The 16052-nt window shown below is 44.4% G+C and overlaps 2 protein-coding genes across 5 annotated transcripts in view; one reads left to right on the top strand and one right to left on the bottom strand.

Moving 5' to 3' along the window:
* Positions 1-3356, top strand: part of LOC118367134 (pre-mRNA-processing factor 40 homolog A-like) — a 102163-nt gene extending 98807 nt beyond the window's left edge. For all 4 annotated transcript variants that reach the window (XM_052493874.1, XM_052493873.1, XM_052493871.1 and 1 more), the window contains one exon: positions 2234-3356. In XM_052493874.1, coding sequence (XP_052349834.1) covers positions 2234-2323 — 90 coding nt within the window. In that variant the 3' untranslated portion in view covers positions 2324-3356. The remainder of the gene's footprint in view (positions 1-2233) is intronic.
* A 990-nt stretch (positions 3357-4346) lies between these two features.
* Positions 4347-16052, bottom strand: part of LOC118366682 (formin-like protein 2) — an 82567-nt gene continuing 70861 nt past the window's right edge. Inside the window, 10 exon segments of the mRNA XM_052493870.1 lie at positions 4347-7307; positions 12513-12651; positions 13827-13925; positions 14053-14154; positions 14379-14503; positions 14506-14541; positions 14989-15118; positions 15264-15344; positions 15461-15529; positions 15755-15989. Of these exon segments, the coding sequence (XP_052349830.1) occupies positions 7198-7307; positions 12513-12651; positions 13827-13925; positions 14053-14154; positions 14379-14503; positions 14506-14541; positions 14989-15118; positions 15264-15344; positions 15461-15529; positions 15755-15989 (1126 nt within the window). The 3' untranslated portion in view covers positions 4347-7197.

A 16052-nucleotide genomic window follows, 5' to 3' on the forward strand; every position in this document is an offset into this window, starting at 1 on the left:
ACTTTGATTACATTGGGATACGATGACATATGTCTTTATGCGTGGGAATAAATAGGAACAGATTTTTCCTACATTTAAAATCACTTCCTGGTGATTTTAGTCTTCTGTCCAACAACAAAAATGATTTAAAGTGACTGCGGTTCTGGATTTGCTGCAACCCAACTTGCTGTGTCTATTGATACGGAGATTTCTGTACATGTGCAGGATTCTTTTTTTCTTTTTTGTACGGAGCTGCTGCCCACTATTTTGTCTATGTGGCTTCTGCTCAGTGCTTCCACCGCCGCTTCCCCCTTAACATGGAGGGGGAAACGTCATGTTCTACTCTAAAGAGTAAAGATATGGATCGACATGTTTGAACAGTGCATTCCATACCTTGAGCGATTTTCATGTTATACACAAGACATGATCAACATTTTGGTACAAACTTTGTCATCTAACAGTATATTTCGGCAAGCATATCAAACACAAGCAAGATACATACAGGAAGTCAATAGTGATTCTTTATTTATAATCGTTGCAAACATTGGCTTAGCTCTCTTTTTCCCCAGCTACTCTCGCTACTTTGTGGCAGCATATCTATGAAGATGATCACCACAAATAGTAGGAAGTCTAAAGCAGTATTGTGCAAATGAAGTAAGGAATAATAGCGCTTGGTCAGACATGCTCAGGTTGCCTAGAATGTTCTTTTTACAGGAACTCGTAGTGGCTGTGATATGGCAGCAACTATATAGATTAGCCTACATCACACAAAATGCTGATTGTTTATTTTGTTGCTCCAATGCAATATCTGTTACAACAGACACAGAAGGTTGTATACTTTAAAGACTTCAATAAATATTTTGGAGAATGTTTGTTGAAATCGCCGCGTTTCAATTATTTTATTTTTTCCCGGCTGTTTTAGAAATATGGGCAGGGGCCTCCCAAGTGGCACAGCTGTCTAAGGCACTGCAGTGCTAGAGGCGTCACTACAGACCCAGGTTCGATCCCGGGCTGTATTACAACCAGCCGTGATCGGGAGTCCCATAGGGCGGCGCACAATTGGCCTAGCGTCGTCCTGGTTATAGGGAGGGTTTGGCCGGCAGGGCCACCACCTTGTGGTGGGCTCCTGCAGGCTGACATCTGTCGTCAGGTGAACAGTGTTTTCTTCCAATACATTAGTGCGGCTGGCTTCCGGGCGAAGCGCGGTCTGGCGGGTCATGTTTCCTAGGACACGTGACTCGACCTTCACCTCCCGAGCCTGTTGGGGAGTTGCAGCGATGAGAAGATTTGAAATTGGGGGTAAAAATAATATGAGGCAAAGTGGGTAGATCATGCAGAGGTTTCCGGCGGGGTGCGGCAGGGGCAAGAACTCTATTGGCAGCCGCAGCCTTTTTGTTTTGGGCTCAGAACTTGTTTTTGGGGGAGGGGGTGGGGGGTAAAATCACCTTTGGGCCGCTTGTTGGGAACCCTGTCCTAGTGCATCCCAAATGTCACTCGACTACTTTTGACTAGAGCCATATGTATGGGTTACATCCTGGTCAAGAGTAGTGCATTACATAGGGAAAAGGGTACCATTTGAGAAGCATACCTAGTAAAACTCCTGGAAGTAGTGCTGAGCTATTAGTGCTTTTAGAGGTCGGTTTGATATTTCATTTTTTTAAATGACCACGGATTTAGACATCAAATCAAATGTATTTATATAGCCCTTAGATCAGCTGATATCTCAAACTGCTTGTACAGAAACCCAGCCTAAAACCCCAAACAGCAAGCAATGCAGGTGTAGAAGCACGAAATGTGGATTGTTTGTTTGCTCCATTGCAATGTGTAGGGACTTCGTCCTGCTTGTGCAACTGCAATTTCCATTACAACAGACAAGGTTGTGTACTTTATAGACTTCAATAAATCTTTTGGAAAATGTTTGTTCAAATCGCAACGTTTATTTGTATTTTTTTTAAATGTACTATATGTGCGTTGAATGCTGTAACAGAATAAATAAGGCATACTGTTGACTGCTGAATTACCAACCGTCAATCCCGTAGATCATGTGTTTTAAGGCTTGCGAAGCAACTGCTTTCTATCCCTCTCGATTGCGCGTTCCCAACGAAGCGGCATTAAAATAATTGAACCGATGTCGGTCCGTTAGTTGTTTAAAAATCCCCAAATAACTTATTTCCGTTAATCGCTCAGCACTACCTAGAAATCACCAGTGTTGTCGGGAAAATGTGGGTTTTGATGTTTTGTCTTTGTTGTGTAGGGTGGCTGGGACACTTCAGGCAGCGAGCTGAGTGAAGGAGAGCTGGAGAAGAGGAGGAGGACTCTACTGGAACAGCTGGATGCTCCTTGATCCTGTTTTTCCTCATGCTTCCTTTCATCCACCATAGATTCCCCCCGGTGCTTATTTTTCAGCGTAATGCCACACATGCTTGGACTTAAGGTTATACAATTCCGGTAACTTTCCCAAACTTCACAGGTTTTTCCAGATATCCCAGTTTGAAGATTTGCTTAATTCCTGCCAATTTTTGTCTAAGTTACCAGAATGTTTCAACCCTTTTTGGACTGTGTGTGAACTATTCCCCTTGTGTTTTGTATAATGGGAATGAACCCACCACACTGGCACTAGAATGCTTGGTAAATATTTGCTCTGTTTTCTTACGTTATTGGAAGTGGTCACAGGCTGAGTTGAGTGACTACTTTGATATCAGGTCAACTGTGTGGACATTTAGTGACACACTTCAGAAATGTGGTACCTTTTTATAATGTTTTCTCACTAGCTATTTCATTTTATTTGTTTTGTAGTTGTTTGATATCGAAATGGATTCAAAGAGCATCTTAATGCCATGCTCTTAAATGTGACTCTGCCTTGCAGTTCTCAGTACAATTCTTATCCGAGTCACAAATGGCACTGTATTTATTCCCTTTATAGTGCACTACTTTTGACTAGGGCCCTCAAAGTAAAAAAAATAATTAGTTTAGGAAATCTGTTGACAAAATATCCCGCAAATAAAAAGAGATGTGATTGCGTCTTAGTGTAATCAAGGTTTGAAATGATTTTCAAATACAATAAATACATTTTTGTGCTTAGTTGTGCTCAATTTGCAGTGTACAAATTTTAATGATTTTCCGGACCTCCGACCATCCGCTTCGACAAAAAACGTCCCGCAGCTGAATCTCGTTGCATACCACTGCTTTGGACTGATGTAGAACTCTTTGGCAAAGGTCCACGTCTAGACTGAAGTAAATGTCTCTCTGAAACAAGACCCTTTAAAATACATTTTTTTATGGTATTTTTAGGATTGGTTCGCTTGATTTTCATGAGAGGAATTGTAAAAGTCCTCGTTGCATGATCTATAAATGTAATAAAATACAGTTGACATGAATTTGTTTGTCTTCATGTACCATCACCAGCAGCCACCATAGATCGGAGCTCATTATTTTCTTTACATATGACCTCTTGTTCACTAGGCTTAGTAGCCTTGTATCCATTTCCTGTGGATCATTGCAATGCTAGGCAGGCTGAAGGTAATAATTGCTACTGTAAGAGTGAGTGCCCGAGACAACGTGGCTCAGGACAATCTAGATTAAGCTCCAATAACATCACCAGGACTGTGGCACGGTGGCCGAAGAGCGCCAGAAGTGGCAAATCCAAACCTTTGTTGATGCCCCAAGCCCGCCAGACGGGCAAGTAATGACTTCCACAGTTTACATACACGGAGATGACAAGACCGACTTCTTCTGTTGTTTTCATATCAATGAGCATGCATTGTGAATCTGAACAGCTGTCTGCCAAATTAATGACTAAAGAACAAAATTGAAATAAAGATGCACACACTATAATAGTGTAAATAGTTTATTTGATCATGTCCAGAACTCGGTCTATCTTTAAATGTTATTTAAAAGTATTTTGTAATAAGCACACAATGCCTAAAATACATTTCTGAAGAAAAAACAAAAACATGCCACTATTATCCAGTCTAATGAGTGAAGCTGATGAGTGGTCAACAGTTCACATAGGAAGTATAGAGATGAGTGGTTTGTTGCACATGCTAACGTGGACAATTATGGTCCCAAGACCACAGAAAGCTTCTCTGAATGTCAATGGGTTATGGCCCAAATGACTCCCTATATAGGGCACTACTTTTGATATTTTTTTTACCAAGGCCCATAGTGTCAAAAATAGTAACCTAGATAGGGAATAGAGTGCCATTTGGAACATACATGAATATAATGCCTCTTTACTCAGGCAAGTGTGACACCAGGGCATTCTGCTTCACACAATAGATCTGTTGTGTTAAAGTGAACCCAGATTTGTTTTTCCCCCCAGCTTAATTAAATATACAAAATGGACAAACCTATAAGTTAAAATAACAGGGTGATACACATTTTGTTTTAAACAATATGTACAATAGTTACCTTATAGTAATGAGTGGATTAAGAAGTAAAAAACAATGCAACAATCTTTGTAGCAAAATATCTGTACATTTACAAAACTTTTTTGTTGTTGTGTACTTTTTGTTCTGACATTTTTTAAATATAACTAGCTAAACACTTAAAAAAATGACTGTTGCTCACGTCAAAGTGGGTCACGTGAGCAAAACTGAATGGATACCGTTTACAGTGGTTAAATACTATACATTAAATGTACAATAATAGTGAGTGGACAGTTGCCTAGTGATTCATTAGCCGATTGCAGGTTTTCAGAGTAAAAAAAGAAACTTGGAATCCAGTTTCCATGACAAGCTCCTCAAGTAGCCTGAAGTACCTTCCTTGTAGCCACTACACTTGACTGGAAGTGTATCTGCTGATAAGTCTTAGTTTTTGCACCTTTCCTATTCGCTCTGAGTCAATTGTGGCTCTAGTTCTGGTCCGGGGAGTCGTTCGGTCGAAGGACCGCGAGAGCACACCCGAACGACTCCCCGGACCAGAGCTATTGTGGCTCAAGAGCCCCACCATCCACTTAACAGCATTGCATTTGAATGGCACTTGAGGTCTACATGAGCAGACAATGTACAGTACCAGTCAAAAGTTTGGACACAACTACTTATTCAAGGATTTTTTTCCTTTAGTTTTACTATTTTCTACATTGTGGAATAATAGTGAAGACATTAAAACTATGAATAACACAGAATCATGTTGTAACCAAAAAAGTGTTAAATAAATCAAAATATATTTTATATTTGAGATTCTTCAAAGTAGCCACCCTTTGCCTTGATGACAGCTTTGCACACTCTTGGCATTCTCTCAACCAGCTTCATGAGGTAGTCACCTGGAATGCATTTCAATTAACAGGTGTACCTTGTTAATTTGTTGAATTTCTTTCCATCTTAAGTTGAATTTCTTTCCATCTTAATGTGTTTCAGCCAATCAGCTGTGCTGTGACAAGGTAGGGGTGGTATACAGAAGATAGCCTTATTTGGTAAGTCAACATTTTGGAATTTTGGTTCCAACCGCCATGTCTTTGTGAGATGCAGAGTAAGTGAACGGATGATCTCAGCATGTGTGGTTCCCACCGTGAAGCATGGAGGAGGTGTGGGGGTGCTTTTCTGGTGACACTGTCTGTGATATATTTAGAATTCAAGGCACACTTAACCAGCATGTCTTCCATAGCGTTCTGCAGCGATTTGACCATTCCCATCTCGTTTGCGCGTAGTGGGACTATCAATTGGTTTTCAACAGGACAATGACCCAAAACACACCTCCAGGCTGTGTAAGGGCTATTTGACCAAGGAAAGTGATGGAGTGCTGCATCAGATGACCTGGCCTCCACAATCACCTGACCTCAACCCAATTGAGATGGTTTGGGATGAGTTGGACCGCAGAGTGAAGGAAAAGCAGCCAACAAGTGCTCAGCATATGTGGGAACTCCTTCAAGACTGTTGGAAAAGCATTCCAGGTGAAGCTGAAGAGAATGCCAAGAGTGTGCAAAGCTGTCATCAAGGCAAAGGGTGTCTACTTTGAAGAATCTATTTTCATCTGTTTTAACACTTTTTTTGGGATACTACATGACTCCATATGTATTATTTCATAGTTTTGTTACCTTCACTGTTATTCTACAATATATAGTCAAAAAATACAGAAAAACTCTTGAGTAGGTGTGTCCAAACCTTTGACTGGTACTGTTCACGACTTGGTCCACTAACCATGTTAACACCGATGAATGAGATGTTAATACCGTAATATAGAGGCCTAGCTATACACAATTCACATTAGCCTGGTCTCATTTCGAGAGAGCCACACCTCTCTGAGTTATATTATTTCCGATACGATTTATCTAACTGTGGTCACACGTTGGTGTACAGAAGTCTACCTGATACTTGCTTAAGTACTTTCATTGAGCATATTAGTTTTGGATCACTGCTTCATAGTATTTCATCTAAGACTTGTCCCCTTTAAGGCCATTAGCCCTTTAGCAACGATGGAAAAGCTAATGCGTTTTTTAAAGTGCCACTCGAGCACATTGTTGGAATTCCAAGAGCAATGGCAGTAGCACCAGGAATGTAATAAGATACTTGCTATTGAATATCATATTCATCACCTGTGGCGGAATACTTTGACGCCTAACGCCTCGAACACACCTGCAGTGTCATGCACAAAATGGCACGCGGCCTCATCTGGATATGTGCACAACAGAAGTTCCACATTCACCTTTCTGCTACCGTTTCTGTCAAGCCGTCTATATGCATAGAATGTGATGCGTGCGTTTGGTTTGTCCGACGTACGCACAGACACTCGAGCGCACTGCAACTGCCAATGCCACGCGGCAAAGGCAAACGCAGCGCCTCCATTGGAAATGCATGTGCTTCTGGTGTACCATGACGCTGGGAGGTGTGATCGAGGCATAACGGGAACCGTGTCACATGTACATTCTACACTTCTTTCGGGAAAAATCTCTTCCAGGAATTCCCCCTACACACGTTCGAGTCCAGTTTTACACATCAAAGGAAATTACAGTTAAAGCCAGGTCAAATTGCATTGCTTGAAGTAATGAAAAAATAAAACTGATCACATAAAAAGTACGTTTCAGGCACTTGGCTTGTCTAAGGTTCCCTATGACTGACCTTTCAGACCCATCCATCTCTCTCTCCTTCAGTCCTTCTATTTCTCTTTCAGTCTAGCCATCTCTTTCAGTCCATCCATTTCTCTTTCAGTCCAGAGTGAGAGGCTGATACATCCACATCACCCCCCCTTCACCCCTCTCCGAGCACATGCACTGTTCCCTCGTCACATGACAACTTCAGTGTTGTTGACCGGCCGCAAGTTTTGGTCGTCAAAGCGCTTTCTGACACTCCTCCTCACCGCGTCGGCTCTCCTGTAAGGCTGATTTCGAAGATCTGGGATGGAGAGGGGGGAGGGGGGAGAGGAGGGTGGATAAAAGAAGTGTCAGTCATGCCAGGGCCTTCAGATGAGGCTGTTTGTTGGCAGCCAATCAGGCAAAGCAGCTTGAGTTGTAAAGAAACATTCCCCTTCAGTTCACTCCTCTAAAAGGAAGACAAAAACAGTCCCAACAGAAAAAACCTTATTGATTTGACATTTTTCATATTTACTAGTCCTTCTGTCACTGTCGATTAAAAAACACAAGCTATGGACAAGTGCCCCCCAATACAAGCCTTTCCCTCCCCCCAAAAAAGATGCAACATTTTGTCATGTTAAACAATCAGGGGAAAAAAAGGGGAACGTAAATCATTTCCCATAAAGGGCATTTTACACTGAATTTGCATTCTTTGATTTTAGACATGCAACATTTGTCTATAACCTTATTAGGAAATGGAAGGTGAACAGAAAAGGAGGGAGGGGGGACCAACACAGTCAGTCTAGTATGAAGTAGAGAAAGCCCTCAGTGGTAGGTAACTCAAGGGGAGGTAAAAAAGAGATGCTTGCCAGGTCTGGGACACATCCACCACCACAGGGGTGCTATTGGAGGAATTCCTTACCCTCGAGTGGACATTGGGAAATTTAGTAATATTATTCTTCTTTAGGGCTGGATGGATGAAGAGAAGACAAAATGGAGGTTAAAGAAGCAGGGTGACCAGAGGGGTGTTTTTACACAGTGGAGGAGTGCTGAGCGAGCAAAGCGGCCAATGGGGGGGCAGGCAGAGGTCATTGGACAGGATAGGGCAAGACTAAGGTGTTAGAGGGGTAGAGCTTACTAAGATATGCTGCTAATTGATACTGCAGGCACAAAGGACGAGTAAATCAAAGAGTTTTATTTTTCTCTCTGTTTTTCTGTCTAAAAAAAACACCCAGGCTGCTTTCCAGAGTGACTACCAGCATGAGCAAATAGTGCCAAACACATTTTGCACGAAGACTTAGTTATCACAAACAAAAACCCAACAAGTGTTTTTTTCAACATACACGAAAAAGTTATATGTTGAATAAAAAAACAAACCAAAGAACGGCATGCATTCAGCCAGATACATGGGCATGGGACGTGAACTCAACTGTAAGTTATGAAACATTTAGAAATACTGAGGCCTGTCCCTTTTTAAATGGCTCAACAACAATTCAGGACATGTATCTGGCTGTGTGTTAGTTGCACAAAATGGAAATTAATGTGACATCCAAGTCCGAGAACGCGTGTCAGAAATGAATCATTCATGCTTCGTGCAATACGTTAGAAAGGTGACCAGACAAACCACAGAGAGTCATGTGATGCGAATATGATCCAGCACCAAAGAGTTTGAGCCGAGCACAAGGCAAGGGAAACTGGAGATCTGGTCCAGGGGCGTTTACATATAACTTACAAGGCTCAGAATCAGCCACACATAACGCCCTAGACCAGAGCAGGGGGAACTGGGAACGGGGTATTCTGGGTTTGAAGCGGGAGAAAGCCAGAGGCATGCAGGAACCCAACCAACAGCACAGTAATACATGAACACAACACACTGTTTTCATGATGGACAGATGAACACAACACTCTGTTTTCATGATGGACAGATGAACACAACACTCTGTTTTCATGATGGACAGATGAACACAACACTCTGTTTTCATGATGGACAGATGAACACAACACTCTGTTTTCATGATGGACAGATGAACACAACACTCTGTTTTCATGATGGACAGATGAACACAACACTCTGTTTTCATGATGGACAGATGAACACAACACTCTGTTTTCATGATGGACAGATGAACACAACACTCTTGTTTTCATGATGGACAGATGAACACAACACTCTGTTTTTATGATGGACAGATGAACACAAGACTCTGTTTTCATGATGGACAGATGAACACAAGACTCTGTTTTCATGATGGACAGATGAACACAACACTCTGTTTTCATGATGGACAGATGAACACAACACTCTGTTTTCATGATGGACAGATGAACACACAAGCAAGGTATAATGCCACAGCCATTTTAAAATAAGTCAAGGCTATCAATACATCAAAACTGACAATTGATGAATTACTATATAATTATAGGCAAAAGAATACTCTGCTATGCTGATTACAATACTGACTAGTATACGATATATACTGAAGCAGAAGTTTTACTATATAGTAGAACTACTAGCACTAATACTAGTCAGCATAACATGTAGGAGTGTAAACTTGGATGATGGCCAGTGAGATCTGTTTCGGTCTAGGACACACTTCCTCCTTTTTAACAGCAGAGGGCACTTACTGTCCCATTGACATGTACTCTGTAACGCTGCAGTATTCCTTGTACTGTATAGTGAGACGTGGTACATTTCTTAACCATCTACCCATCTCACCCTCCTCAGGGCAAATGTCAATAGCCTGGCTGACTGCTAGGAGTATTTCTGTGACATTATGGTTTGCTATGGTTGGTGACACAAATGGATGAGGTTGAATAACGGGGATGACTCGCTTCATGCAGGGTAACGGAGGGGACATCGGAGACTCCTCCCACAAACCGCTTCCTCCCCCTGCTAGAAGGGGCGGAGGTGGTGACGCCGACACACCACACCCACGCGCACACACACGACTGACAGGGATAACACAGAGTGAGAGTACGGATAACACAGAGTGAGAGGGAACACAACACGCTGTGAGAGTACGGATAACACAGAGTGAGAGGGAACACAACACGCTGTGAGAGTACGGATAACACAGAGTGAGAGGGAACACAACACGCTGTGAGAGTACGGATAACACAGAGTGAGAGGGAACACAACACGCTGTGAGAGTACGGATAACACAGAGTGAGAGGGAACACAACACGCTGTGAGAGTACGGATAACACAGAGTGAGAGGGAACACAACACGCTGTGAGAGTACGGACAAAGAGAGAGACGAAGAAGAAGGACAGCACAGTATTTACAGCGACCTTTCAGAGAGAGAGTTCTAAGCTTTAGTAATGGTTCTCCTCATTGCGAGCGGGCTCGCAGTAGAACCGAGAGCCCCGTTTGGCTGTGCGGGCGGTAAAGGGCACTGTCTTCAGCACTGCATTGAAACAACAACAACAACAACAACAGCCAAGACACGACAGTAAGGAGTAGCACACATCTACAGGGTTTTAGCACAGGTTAGCACACCCTACAAACCATCAGAAGACTGGAGCAGAGAGACACTAACACATTCTATAGAGGGTTACAGTCTACAATAGGCCTTCAGGGCTGAACTTTCCCAATCCCGCTTGGAGGATTCCTGGACTTGCTGCGTATCCCCTCCTGATTCCGGGAATCTTCCAACTGGGAAAAATCTGGGCATTTTGGGGAAATGTCTTTGAATTTTGCGCCCCTAGGGCAATTATACTGTATCTTATGGAGCGCCAATGTTAAAATGTTACAAGACAGGCTTTTAGCTTGTCAGCTAGAATACAGTTATGTGTGATTGTTATAGAGAATTAGTGTTAATAGTGTTATATATGCCAAACCACACAGAATGTAAATGGCCTACGGTCGTATGTCTTCTCTGTGGAACGGAGGGGTCGTGTATTTTAATAAAGCAGATCAATACATGGGGCTGCATCCCCAAATTGCACCCTATGGCCTACAAATTTGCACCCTATGGCCTATATAGTGCCCCATAGGTCTCTGGTCAAAAGTAGTAGGGAATAAGTTGCCATTAGGGACGTAACCATGGTATCTGGTCCGGGAGACTATACCCTCAGCACGGCCCGTCTACACCCCTAACTGTCACAAAGCTACGACAGGATAGCAGACATTACTAACTGCTACAAAGCTACGACAGGATAGCAGACATTACTAACTGCTACAAAGCTACGACAGGATAGCAGACATTACTAACTGCTACAAAGCTACGACAGGATAGCAGACATTACTAACTGCTACAAAGCTACGACAGGATAGCAGACATTACTAACTGCTACAAAGCTACGACAGGATAGCAGACATTACTAACTGCTACAAAGCTATGACAGGATAGCAGACATTACTAACTGCTACAAAGCTACGATGGGATAGCAGACATTACTAACTGCTACAAAGCTAAGATGGGATAGCAGACATTACTAACTGCTACAAAGCTACGACGGGATAGCTGACATTACTAACTGCTACAAAGCTATGACAGGATAGCAGACATTACTAACTGCTACAAAGCTACGATGGGATAGCAGACATTACTAACTGCTACAAAGCTACGACGGGATAGCAGACATTACTAACTGCTGCTACAAAGCTAATACAAAGACAATGGGATAGCAGACATTACTAACTGCTACAAAGCTATGACAGGATAGCAGACATTACTAACTGCTACAAAGCTACGACAGGATAGCAGACATTACTAACTGCTACAAAGCTACGACAGGATAGCAGACATTACTAACTGCTACAAAGCTACGACAGGATAGCAGACATTACTAACTGCTACAAAGCTATGACAGGATAGCAGACATTACTAACTGCTACAAAGCTACGATGGGATAGCAGACATTACTAACTGCTACAAAGCTACGACAGGATAGCAGACATTACTAACTGCTACAAAGCTACGACGGGATAGCAGACATTACTAACTGCTACAAAGCTACGACGGGATAGCTGACATTACTAACTGCTACAAAGCTACGACGGGATAGCTGACATTACTAACTGCTACAAAGCTACGACGGGATAGCTGACATTACTAACTGCTACAAAGCTACGACGGGATAGTGGATAATGATCCTACGGACATTTGAGCCGGCTCCGAGTGTCTACGTTAGGCTAGCTGGATGGTCAAAGCATGTTTCTACCGTAGGATCAAGGTGTAGTAAAGCCTTTCGGATTGACAGTTCAATCAGTTCCAGAGTTAAGAGGTACTTGTTAGCCGTTTAGATACCCAGTGTTAATGATCGAGCCGAGGAGAGGAACTGCATGCAGAGCGCCCTGTGTGTAAGTTTGTGTCTTAACCATGCTAGCCGTACTAGAGCAGGGGGAGAGCTTCTTCTGCACAGGCCTGCCTGCGTGTGTGTTCGTGTGTGTAGATGTGTATATCTGTGTGCGCATGAATGTGCGTGTGTACACATTTGTATGCGTGTATTTATGTGCACGTATATAAGTAAGGTGTGTGTGATATGTAGAACTGATGGTGATTGGCCCCCCGGTCCTGTTTACCCGTGATGATGTCCTCGATGGCTCCGTCCTTTCCCTCGTAGACGTGGCGGCTACCCGTATCCTTCACCTGCTTCTTCCTCAGCTCAGCTATCACCTCCTGCTGCTGACTCCTGCCCCGGGTGTTCTTATGGGACGGAGACTGGTGGTGAGACCCCCCCCCCCCACACACACACACACACACACACACACACACACACACACACACACACACACACACACACACACACACACACACACACACACACACACACACACACACACACACAGTTTACTCCACTGTACAAGCTGGTCCCTAATGTGTCCACTAGAAAGGTTATACTGTCTATATTATATATACTGTTTATGTTTACTAACTGGTTCTATTGACTGGTTGGTTTACTAACTGGTTCTATTGACTGGTTGGTTTACTAACTGGTTCTATTCACTGGTTGGTTTACCAACTGGTTGGTTTACTAACTGGTTCTATTTACTGGTTGGTTTACTAACTGGTTCTATTCACTGGTTGGTTTACTAACTGGTTCTATTGACTGGTTGGTTTACTAACTGGTTCTATTCACTGGTTGGTTTACTAACTGGTTCTATTGACTAACTGGTTATATTTACTGGTTGGTTTACTAACTGGTTCTATTCACTGGTTGGTTTACTAACTGGTTCTATTCACTGGTTATATACTTGCTGATACTGACTTGATGTGACACACTAGGTGTCTGTCTGCAGTACCTAATATAGCTGCCCCACCAGCAGGAGATGATCCTCCCATCATTAGTCCTGGGGGATGAGGGAGAGGGTGAGAAGGGAGGGGGAAGGAGAGCCTACCTTCTGGGAAGAGGGGGAGGAGGGAGAAGGAGAGGGGAAGAAGGGAGAGGGAAGGAGAGCCTACCTTCTGGGAAGAGGGGGAGGAGGGAGAAGGAGAGGGGAAGAAGGGAGAGGGAAGGAGAGCCTACCTTCTGGGAAGAGGGGGAGGAGGGAGAAGGAGAGGGGAAGAAGGGAGAGGGAAGGAGAGCCTACCTTCTGGAAAGAGGGGGAGGAGGGAGAAGGAGAGGGGGAGAAGGGAGGGGGAAGGAGAGCCTACCTTCTGGGAAGAGGGGGAGGAGGGAGAAGGAGAGGGGGAGAAGGGAGGGGGAAGGAGAGCCTACCTTCTGAGAAGGGAGGGGGAAGGAGAGGGGAGAAGGGAGAAGGGAGGGGGAAGGAGAGCCTACCTTCTGGGAAGAGGGGGAGGAGGGAGAAGGAGAGGGGGAGAAGGGAGGGAGAAGGAGAGCCTACCTTCTGGGAAGAGGGGAAGGAGGGAGAAGGAGAGGGGGAAGGAGAGTCTACCTTCTGGTCCTCCTGGTCCAGCATGGCCTCCTGCTCCAGAAGCTTCTCCATCATCATCAGCTCTGCTCTCTTCCTTTGCTCGTTGTCCTCCTCCGCTTGCTGACAGAACACGCACGCACACGCACATATTTAGACAGAGGGCTCAAACACACAGCCGTACCAGCGCCCTGCGTAGTGTGTGGGTGTGGAACATGACGGGTGTGTAAGAGAGCAATACCAGTCTCACCCTGTAGGCCTTGACGAAGCGCACAAACACCGGGAAGAACACGGACGGGGGCGTCGTTTTGGAATTCTCGCCGAAGAATTTGACGGCCTCGTCGAAGGCGTCCTGTCAGAGACAAATAGCACATTTTGCATTTGTTGATCTGTCGATCATAAAGGAAATAGTTTGATCAAACCTATATAAAAAGGGGCAATCTGGGATTGGTAAATGCATTTGAAAACTTTTGGATAAATGACATATAACCATTGATTCTTGAAGAATATCATGTATAAATGCCTTGTGAGCGTCGCCTTAATTGCACATGACAAATTCAGCGAGGCGAGGTTTACCAGCGCGATCTTGGCTTCGTCCTGCAGCTTTTTCAGCTTGCCCTCGTTGTGTGTGATGAAGTCTTTGAGCATGGTGTTGTGACCGTGCATGCTGTACTCTCTCTTGGTCAGGTCCATTCCCGCTGGAGCTCCTTCACATCCAGCAGAACGTTCTCTAACGACACTGAGATCACACACACACAAACACACACACAGCCATGTACGAGTACACGCACACACAGATACACGCACGCAGAATTGGGTACAGTTTGAAGCGGCGCGCTCCCCATTAAGGAGGGCCATACAGCACATCTCCCTAGAGCAACACACAGAGTGGAGGAGCCCCAACAAGTGAACAACATCATCACCCATTCTCTGAGATGATGGCTGTGGATACAGCGCAATGGAAATGCCTGCAGACCAAAGATATGCTACAATCCTGTCCAAATCCATAATTTAGGTGGCATGTCCTAAACAGCACCCTTCTCCCTATTATAGCGCACGACTTCCGGTCAAAAGTAGTAGCGCTATATAGGGAACTGGGTGCTATTTGGGACCCACGCTAGGATCTCTTGTAGCATCGTCAGCCCTTCATCGCTGCAATCACACGGAGCTCCACGGTGAACCGTACCTGCTGCGGCCTTCTCCACGTAATGCAGTTCGTTGTAGAACAGATTGACCTGCTGGTACTTCTCCTTCACCACATTGGCTATGTAGTGCAGCAGAGTCATTTTCCGGTCTGTCGACTTGGTGTCCAGTAGCTGTGGGGGGTTAAAAAAAAAAAAAAGTAGTGTGAAGACAGTGCTTGCGTCCCAAACGGCACCCTATGGCCTACGTAGTGGACGAGTAGCAATCCTAAAGCACGTCATGCACTAGCAATACATTCGGGAGAGAAGAATCTCCTACCAAATCTAAACTCTGCAGCTTGAAACCGTATACCGCTCCCCGTTTGCTGCTGTTCATGTAGTTTCCGAGCGCCAAGATGATCTGAAGAAAAAGAGCATATTAGAACAACACAGAAGGCAGCCAGGAACAATATTTTCAACACATTGTTCAGGGCAGGATATTTCCGACGCACAGAATTTCTGCAACGAGTCGCTTACCTCGAGAATTTTCTTGAGTTTCTGCGAGGACTTTATTGACACAGATGCTGCGATGACCGCATGGAGTTGCTGTGAAGAACAAGAGAGAAGGAAGTAGAACTAAAGTCAGAGAAGAGGAGGATAAGTCAAACTCAAAAAAAGCCAATCCTCCTCTCCAGTCACCGACAACCTGAAACAAATCCTTATTTTGTGCACTACTCTTGACCAGGGCCCATATGGCTCTGTTCAAAAGGAATGCACTATGTAGGGAATAGGGTGCCATTTGGGGCACATCCATGGAGTCACGGCCCTCACCGGCGTCAGCATCTGTACGCTCTCACAGAAGTTGCCAATGAAGGCCATGATGGTCATCTTCTGCATGAGTCGCTCGATCTTGCTGAAGTGCATCATGAAGCGGTCCTCGTCCGTCAGCGCCTCCACGGGCTTCCTCTCCTTCTCGTACTGACGCATGATCTTCACCTCGCTCTCCGTGGGCAGGAAGCGCATCAGACACTCCACATAGTCCACCGACAGGGTGCGCAGGTCAAACCTGGCGGGGGGGGGGGGTTAACAGTTAATATGGAGACTGGAGACATAGACACACACGCTATGC

The sequence above is a fragment of the Oncorhynchus keta genome, chromosome 34 (assembly GCF_023373465.1).
Source record: "Oncorhynchus keta strain PuntledgeMale-10-30-2019 chromosome 34, Oket_V2, whole genome shotgun sequence".
NCBI classification, from domain to species: domain Eukaryota; kingdom Metazoa; phylum Chordata; class Actinopteri; order Salmoniformes; family Salmonidae; genus Oncorhynchus; species Oncorhynchus keta.